At 37.0% G+C, this 8,488-nt stretch overlaps 1 protein-coding gene across 2 annotated transcripts; it reads left to right on the top strand.

Annotated features, from left to right (window-relative positions):
* Positions 1-1,577: 1,577 nt before the first annotated feature.
* On the top strand, positions 1,578-8,049 carry LOC107810932 (protein TRIGALACTOSYLDIACYLGLYCEROL 2, chloroplastic). 2 transcript variants are annotated; one of them, XM_016635767.2, is made up of 6 exons: positions 1,578-1,701; positions 1,894-2,514; positions 2,652-2,981; positions 5,557-5,672; positions 7,411-7,501; positions 7,585-8,049. In XM_016635767.2, exons 2-6 carry the CDS (start codon positions 1,975-1,977, stop codon positions 7,675-7,677), a joined length of 1,170 nt encoding a protein of 389 aa, XP_016491253.1. In that variant the 5' UTR covers positions 1,578-1,701; positions 1,894-1,974; the 3' UTR covers positions 7,678-8,049. The 2 variants fall into 2 exon arrangements, with proteins under 2 accessions (XP_016491253.1, XP_075105774.1); XM_075249673.1 differs by lacking the exon at positions 1,578-1,701 and having other exon boundaries at positions 1,722-2,514.
* The last annotated feature ends 439 nt before the right edge of the window (positions 8,050-8,488 follow it).

The following is an 8,488-nucleotide window of genomic DNA, read 5'->3' as shown; positions in this document are numbered from 1 at the left end:
TCAAATTTCAGATTCAGGCCAAGAAAGAAATCACTTCTCTATCAGTGATGCTATTACATAATAGATCAATAGGTGGGGTCATATGTACCTATTTATATTTAGTATCAAACTTTAAGGAAGAGCGTTCCATTCCCAGATTGATCTCTTTTGAACATCTCTACACTAGGTTGGTGCATACCAATATCTACACTATGTTTATGAGGCAAATGTTTATGTCCTCCGTATAATTATTATTTTTGGTATATACAATGAGAGTCATGCCTAACTCCACCATCAGTATGATGGACCTTTGAGAAAAAAATATTCAAAAACATAAACCATTCCTAGATTTTGCACTAGTAAAGATTTAAAAATGGGGAATCGTTTCTGAATTTTGCACAATAAAGGTTAAAAACATTAGGAGTCGTTCGTGGATTTGAAAATCCAACAAATCTTTTAATTATAACATAGTTTGCTGGAGTTATACTTGTCAAAGCTTCAAACTACAATACCGATTGCTGGAATATTTCATATGTTAATTGGGGGAAAAATTATTAATTTAATCGGACCAATGGCTACTTTGCTATTATAATTAAAAATATAAATAAACTCTAATAGCCGACCCAAGAAGCGACTAATAAATTTAATTTTTATTTCATAATTACAAATGTTAGAGCCCGTCTGAACATTCATTAAATAAAGGGGCAAGTATGAGACGAATTTAAAAGTACAGGTGCAAAGTATTTATGAATCAAAAGATAAATATAAGACAAGTCGAATACTTTAGGGGTGAATTTGAACATTTTTCTGCTAATAATTACAACAACTAACGTGGAGATAGTTATGAATTTTTAAAGGAAAATAAAAGCATGAACTATATAAAGGATTCATCTAGTAATATTCCAATTTATTTGGGATTTATGGGTAGCTGACCTTGATTTGCTTAATAAAAATGTAGCTGACATTTTTCATATTAGAAGAGAAAGTCAAATTGAATTTGTTAAATTAGAGGCCTAGAGGAGGTGCCAAGTGATTGATTGGAAAACTATAAGAAAAAGTTCGGCAATTATTTTGATAGCGGCTATACAATGTTATTTTCGCACTACCATATATACACAATGGGTCTCTCCTCCTCCTCTAGGTTAAAATAGCACGGATTAGCCAATTTTCGGACTGGTTATTCAAAAAGAGCCAGCGTTTGCAAAGTTATTGAAAAATAGCCACTATTTTACTGCAACACGAAAAGTTCAGCATAATATACTAGAGACCGGTGCACCTGTGCATGAATTTCTCCAACACGCGGAAAGTTCTAGTATAACATACTGGAGATTGGAGCACCGGTATATTATACTGGAGTATTTTTCCGGATTTTGAACAGTGTTTTCGTTCAGATTTATCTTTACATGAAAAGTGGCTAAATTTCGATTACTTTTGAAATTATAGCTATTTTTAAATGACCACTTGTAAATTTGGCTAGTTTTGAATTTCTCCCTCCTCAAGCTCCCAAAGATCTTCAAAAAGGCCCACAAACATCTAATCTACCTCACTAACCCACTTAAGTTATCTTGGGCCTACAAGATCTCGTTGGCCTGTTTACACTTTATCAGCCCAGCCCATTTGTCACGCTCAGTCTGAGTTCACTCGTCAAGATTCATTCAACAATTCAGTCAGTTGTTGATCCACAGCTAGGGTTGCTTCCAGCTAGACCATAAAGCCAATATGGTACGTTTTTGTTGATCTTTATATCTATTTCCACATTATTTTTTGTTAGCAGTTCACTAATTTCCAATCATTTCTGATTTCCTTATGAAAATTATTAGCTGTTCAAAGTCATTTTTTTATTTTTTTTTGCTTTGTAAAGTATAATCTTGATTCTAACCCTTTTCAGTTTTCCTGGATTTTGGCAATTTCCAGCTAAAATTTGTCTAAAGAACAAAAAAAGAACAAGAAAAAAGGAAAGAAGACATAAGGGGCAAAAAAAAAAAGAAAACGTAAATGATGGCTGGAAATTCTTTAGTCCATGTATCAACAAATTCTACTGTGTTTCCTATCATATCCGGTAGAAGAAATGTGTTGGGGGATCGTTTGTTGTGTGTAAGAACACCAATGAGGCCTAAAAATCAAACCTTTAGTGTCAAGGCAATGTCTGCGAATACGGGTCATAGCCAAGAACAAGAGCAACAACCTGCATCATCTTCCGAGCAAAAAGGTCCGCTTTCTGTGATTTTCGATGTTCCAAGGAATATTTGGAGGCGAACAATGCGGCCATTGAGTGATTTTGGGTTTGGAAGGAGGAGTATCTGGGAAGGTGGGGTCGGGTTGTTTATTGTTTCGGGTACAGTGTTGTTGGCACTCAGCTTGGTTTGGTTGAGAGGGTTTCAGTTGCGGTCTAGGTTCAGGAAGTATTTGGCTGTGCTTCAGTTTGAGCAGGCTTGTGGCATTTGCACTGGCACGCCTGTTAGAATCAGAGGAGTGAATATTGGTAATGTGATTCGAGTCAATCCCTCCTTGAGAAATGTTGAAGCTGTTGTTGAGGTGAGTAACATGTAAATTTGCACTGATGCTTTTGCTGAACCCTTTTACTATCTTTTATTTTTTAAAAGTAATTGTAGTTGTTTCCATAGATGCTTGTGAATGCGTTGATTTAAAAAAATTGATTTGTGTGTTTATAGGTTGAAGATGACAAGATAATAATTCCTCGAAACTCGTTAGTTGAGGTGAACCAATCTGGTCTTATCATGGAAACGATGATTGATATTACACCTCGAGATCCAATCCCAGTACCATCTGTAGGGCCCCTGCATCCGGATTGTGCTAAAGAGGGTCTGATAATTTGCGACAGGCAAAAAATAAAAGGATACCAAGGGGTTAGTTTAGATGCATTAGTTGGAATATTCACACGTCTTGGCCGAGAGGCAGAAGAAATTGGTTTGTCGAACACCTATGCGCTGGCTGAGAGAGTTCTATCTGTTGTTGAGGAGGCTCGGCCATTGCTTACAAAGGTTTGATGCACTTTACATTTAACCTCCACTTTTTTGTGTTTGTGCGAAACTGCGAATGAAATCTTTTTCTTTCTGCTTGCATCTTCTTGGTGCCATTTTATGAAATTCCCTTCATTTTTTTTAATTCTTTCTGCTCTTCTATTTATATTTCACAACTTCTCATCTAATAAGGAATTCATTAAGAACATGTGTTTAAGCTTAGGTTAAATAACACATCCTATGAAAGTGTAGTGTGTGACTTGTGAGTTGCACTTGAATGTTATGAACTTCTGTCCTCTTTGCCAGCATCTGTATAAAGAGCATTGGTGAAATATTTCAGTGTGTGATGAAACTTGCAAGTTGGACAGCATCTTATCTGGAGAACTTTCAATTAGGAGAGCTTGTGAAGTTGATAATGTGTTTCTTGAAGTGCAGAGAGTGGCAATGAGTTCATTAGCTCTGGCAAGCCCATATTAGATTGTGTCCTGAGTATATGACTTGGGCAGAGGAAAAATGTGAATGGATTGTCCGACTAGATCTACTCAATTTGTTTGCAATTTTTTTTATTGAAGGATATGAGTTATTTGCTATGTTTGTATTTGTCAGAGGTGCATGATAAATTGAAGTGAGTTGAATATCCTGGTTTGGATTTTAAAATCTATTTTTGTGTATTATTTTTTTTAAAATTCATTGGATATAGCGGAACCTTTTCAGCAGCAGTTGCCATTTGTTCTCGCATGAAAAGCAATTAAAATTGCTTGAAATACTTACGCAAGCTTGCAATTCAACTCAAGCTAGTGAGTTTTCTTAACTATTTCTGTGCGTCTATGTGTTTTAAATAGCTGCTGACTGAAAAAATTAGAGTTAGAATAGTTCTCTTTCTTGTTTGGCCAAATATAATTTGCCATACTCTAGAATAGTTGTCTTTCTTGTTTGGCCAAATATAATATGCCATACTCTTGTTAATTACTATAGACATTGCACTGAAGTTGTTGGTAGAGTGATTTTGAAAGAGAGACATAATAACTACCTTGAACAAATAGGATAAAAAACAGTCCCATAGGACAATTCCTTTGCTTTGTTGTAATTAATTTGATTATTTAATATCTGAATACTTGGAGTGCAAGTTCAGTGATGGGATGCTTGAAGCAACAACAGAAGTGAAGATTGATTCACAAGTCATCCCCAAAAGGGATAGTTTCAAATATCTTGGGTCTGTAATCCATGTAATCCAAGGAAACAGAGTAATTGACCAGGATATTACTCACCGCATTGGAGCGAGGTGGATGAAATGGAGGCTCGCTTATGGGGTTCTGTGTGATAAGAATGTGCCACCAAGACTTAAAGGCAAGTTCTATGGAGTGGTGGTTAGACCGACTAAGTTGTATGGGGCGGAGTGCTGGCCCGTCAAGAAGTCCTATGTCCAGAAGATGAAGGTAGCTCAAATGAGGATGTTGAGATGGATGTGGGGGCATACCAGGAAAGACAAGATTTGGAACGAAGTTATTAGGGACAAGGTGGGTGTGGCCTCGGTGGAGGACAAACTGTGAGAATCGAGGTTGAGATGGTCCGGACATGTGTAGAGGAGAGCCATAGATGCCCTGGTCAGGAGGTGTGAGAGGTCGACCATGGCGGGTCTAAGGAAGGGAAGGGGTAAGCCTAAGAAGTATTGAGGCGAGGTAATTAGGCAGGATATGTCGTTGCTATAGCTTATCGAGGATATGACCCTCGATAGGGTAAGGCGGAAGTCGAGAATTAAGGTGGAAGGTTGACAATAGTCGTTAGCCTTAGTCTTATTAGTAGTATTAGTACTATTTTTGTGTTTTTTTTCTTCTTATTCTTGGTTCTTTATATTACACGTTGTGCCATTTGTTCCTATTATATTGTTGTTGCTACTGTTTGTTACTTTATTTTCACTATTCCTTGAGCCGAGGGTCTATCGAAAACAGTCTCTCTACCTCCACCAGGTAGGGGGGGGGGTAAGATTTGCGTACACACTACCCTCCCCAGACTCCACATGTGAGATTACACTGGGTTTATTGTTGTTGTTGTATTGGATATAGTGGAACTATTAAAGAAGTGCTCCAGAATATGATTATAAGCTTGTTTGATTATTATTAGCTTTAGTACGTTTATCTGTTAGAGAATTCTGTCGAAAACCCACATTTTGTGCTTCGTGTGCCATTTCTATCTGCGGGAAAAATGCTCAAATTTCGACAATTTTCTATCTAATCCAGTTTGGAGTTGTAGATGTCCATTTAGTACACTAATATGGCATGTAGTGCATATTTTACATATGTGTCAAAAGCAACTGGACAGCTATTATTTGGTTGTCGGATGTCGGGTGGTCAGTGTAAAACTATGAGTAGTCATACTGCTGCAACATGTGTTTGCTATACCGCATTCATCAGTATCAAGCCATAGTTCCATTTGTAGATGGGGACGGGGTGGGGGTGGGGGGTAAACTGAAACAGTTGTCAATGTTGAGCATAGAGTTGCACTTATCCTATTGTGCTGAACAATTTATATGGTGTTCACAGGTATGTAGTATATTCTCATATATGAATATTGTACCTTTGATGTAGTGACATCTCAGATTAATGCCATGGCTGAGGATGTCCAACCTTTGCTAGCTGATGTTCGTGATAGTGGCTTACTGAAGGAAGTTGAGAGTTTGACGAGAAGTTTGACACTAGCTTCTGAGGATATAAGGTGAATCTATAATTTATGTTAGTTCCCTTAACTGGAGATATCCTATTATCAACTGTTTAACCAGCATTTTGAAGATCTCTTTGCAACTTTTCGGTATAACTCAATGAATGCAGATATTACTATAATCAAAGGAAATCTATAAGAAAGGTTGCGTGCCTTGAATTGCTTGATCTCTCACTTTATCTCTCCCTTCCTCAACTTCAACTTCTCTCTATCTCCACCAGTCTCATAGGTTCTTTAATGGAGTTATAGCATTGCTACTCGTGAAAGAATCTAAGAATCTACCATAAAATATCAAGCAATCTGTAGAGTACAAGACCTTTATAAACCCTTTGAAGGCCCCTACACAACCTATATGGGGCAATTATATAACTTGCACACTCCCACACGTGTACCTGATTTCTGTTTTACACGTGTAATTCGAACATGAGTGAGAATGTTCACAGAAAAGATTGGCTTTGATACTATGTAAAAGAATCTAACCAAACCTTACAGAGTTTTCTAAAAAAGACTATGGGAAAGAATCTGAGCATTCAACAAAACCTTCCGACAGTGGTTTGAGTAAGCTAAGACCTTTATAAATCCCTTTGTAAGCACCTAGACAACTCATGTGATACAACTATGCAACTCAACATTACCCTTAATACAGATGTCAAATAAAATTTCTCCAAACTTGGTCATCCCATGCTATTAGACCCTGGTCTGCAGAAACTTTTATGACCTCCTAGGACCTTGAACGATCATCCTTTAAGCCATGTTGGTGTCTCAGCCATTTGAACAAGAATGGAAAGAGGATTCAAAAAGTAATTCATAGGATGTACTTGATACTTGTTACTTTGGTTGAATGGAACTAATCGAACAAATTAAGTTTTGCTCACGTTTCTCACCTGTTAGGCCAAAAAATTCTGTAGCTTAATTTGGAGTAAGCAAGGCCAATGAAAGAAAAAGTTCAATTAAGCAGCTAGCGAGTTTAACGAGAATATGGACTTTACACTACTCACTGCATTGCTTAACAAATACATTTCACAGATATAAAAATAAGGCATTGCATTTGCAGAGGGTAACATAATTAAACACTGAATGCATATGAATAGGTTACATACCAGTTAGCTGTGTCTTATTGCCTTTGTGCTATATGTGGTTTGTACACTTTTTATTTATTTTTAACTTTTTTACATTCAAGAACCACCTAGTTCAAATCTTGGATCTCTAGATGTGATGTCTCTTTCTTTTCCGAGATATATGTGATCTGTGTTAAAACCTGTGTCGATTCATTCAACATTTGGAAGACATAGCTGTCCCTGAAACCTTGAGACCTGTATTTATCGAGCATATTGACCCATATATATATATTACTTCACCCATACTTTCGTTTATGTGTCTTAGTTTTGACTGGGCGCAAAGTTTAAGAATGTAAAAAAGATTTTGAATCTTGTGATCTTTAAATTAAAGGTGTGTATAACATATCAAGGTTTGAACCTTGGTCTCCATTCACTTCATTGACCACTAGGCCATACCGTTGCATGGCTGTACATGTAATATACGAAAGGGTTAAAGGTTTCTAATTTTCTCATTACAAGCAGTGAGTTTCTTCTATTGACAACAGAAACAAAGTTCAGAAGCTTGTAGCTCTTCTAGTTTATGCATAAGTTGTTATGGACACTTTAAGGTTGCCTCTGTTACATTTCGCAAAGCAATGTCACTACATGCTTTTGGTCTTTTATGAACCGAATTGCAGGAGAGTACACTCCACGGTCATGACTCCTGAGAACACTGAATTGGTACGGAAGTCCATATATACGCTGGTCTTCACCTTGAAGAATATTGAGGTAATTTCCTGTGTGGTATAGCCATTCTAATGTGTGGCAGTTGCTTTCATGCTTTGTGATTTGTCATTTGTTGCATTCCGCAGAGCATTAGCTCCGACATTTTGGGATTCACTGGTGATGAACCTACTAGGCGCAACTTGAAAGTGCTTATCAAAACGCTAAGCAGGTTATTGTAAGGTTGGCAGATGTTGAATCAGATAAATGGCTTGCAATATTTGCCTAAGAGGTTCCAAGGGACCACGAAGCTTACTCTGTTTGGCAATGAGAGACCCATGGGGCTATGTGTTACGTCGGGTTTATGGCTTGTTTCTGCTAATCCAGTCGCTAGTTTACAACTTTGATCTGTAGGATTTTTAGGTGTGAAGGCTTCCTTTTCAAATTCCATCTGTGTAATGTCATTGAAGATTCTCTCATTAGTATGAGACTGAAATTTGATTCTTCTGTCACATTGCTTTCAGTTTCCTAATATCATTACTTGTCCAACCGATAACACATTTGTATTATTTTCAGTCTCATGGAAATTCCTATATATGGTTTTTGAAATTTACTAGTCCTTCCTAATCAGCAGTGTCATTGGACATGTGGTGAAGTGGTTCCTATAATTTCCTTTTGCAATTTTCAATTCCGGATTGACATATTTTCATTACAGCATCTGCAGCCATTCCAAACTTTAGCTGACTATTAGCCATAGCCTGCCAAGCTTCTAAAATCAGAAGAAGCTTCAGTTGAGAAGTGTTTTTTCTCTAAATTGTTTTTTCGCAGTTTGTGTTTGGCTATTTAATTAACTTGTGAGCAACAATTAATATTTGACCAAGTTTTTTAAAAGTGCTTTTAATAGCCCGTTTGGCCAAGCTGCAAAAATCAGCTTATTTTGAGAAGTGTTTTTTTTTCAAAAGTGCTTTTCTCAAAAGTACTTTTGGTGAGAAGCAGTTTGTGTTTGGCTAATTAGTTTGAAAAACACTTTTGAGCAGCAATGAGTGTTTGACC

Source organism: Nicotiana tabacum, chromosome 3, assembly GCF_000715075.1.
Source record: "Nicotiana tabacum cultivar K326 chromosome 3, ASM71507v2, whole genome shotgun sequence".
In the NCBI taxonomy this organism is placed as follows: domain Eukaryota; kingdom Viridiplantae; phylum Streptophyta; class Magnoliopsida; order Solanales; family Solanaceae; genus Nicotiana; species Nicotiana tabacum.
The sequence above is the reverse complement of the archived record's forward strand: the minus strand, read 5'-3'. Positions and strand labels throughout refer to the sequence as shown.

Coding starts and splice junctions, on each gene's coding strand:
- LOC107810932 (XM_016635767.2), top strand. CDS start 1,975: ATGATGGCTGGAAATTCTTTAGTCCATGTATCAACAAATTCTACTGTG. Junction 2,982..5,556: donor CTCGGCCATTGCTTACAAAG/GTTTGATGCACT, acceptor GTGACATCTCAG/ATTAATGCCATGGCTGAGGA. Junction 7,502..7,584: donor TCACCTTGAAGAATATTGAG/GTAATTTCCTGT, acceptor TGCATTCCGCAG/AGCATTAGCTCCGACATTTT.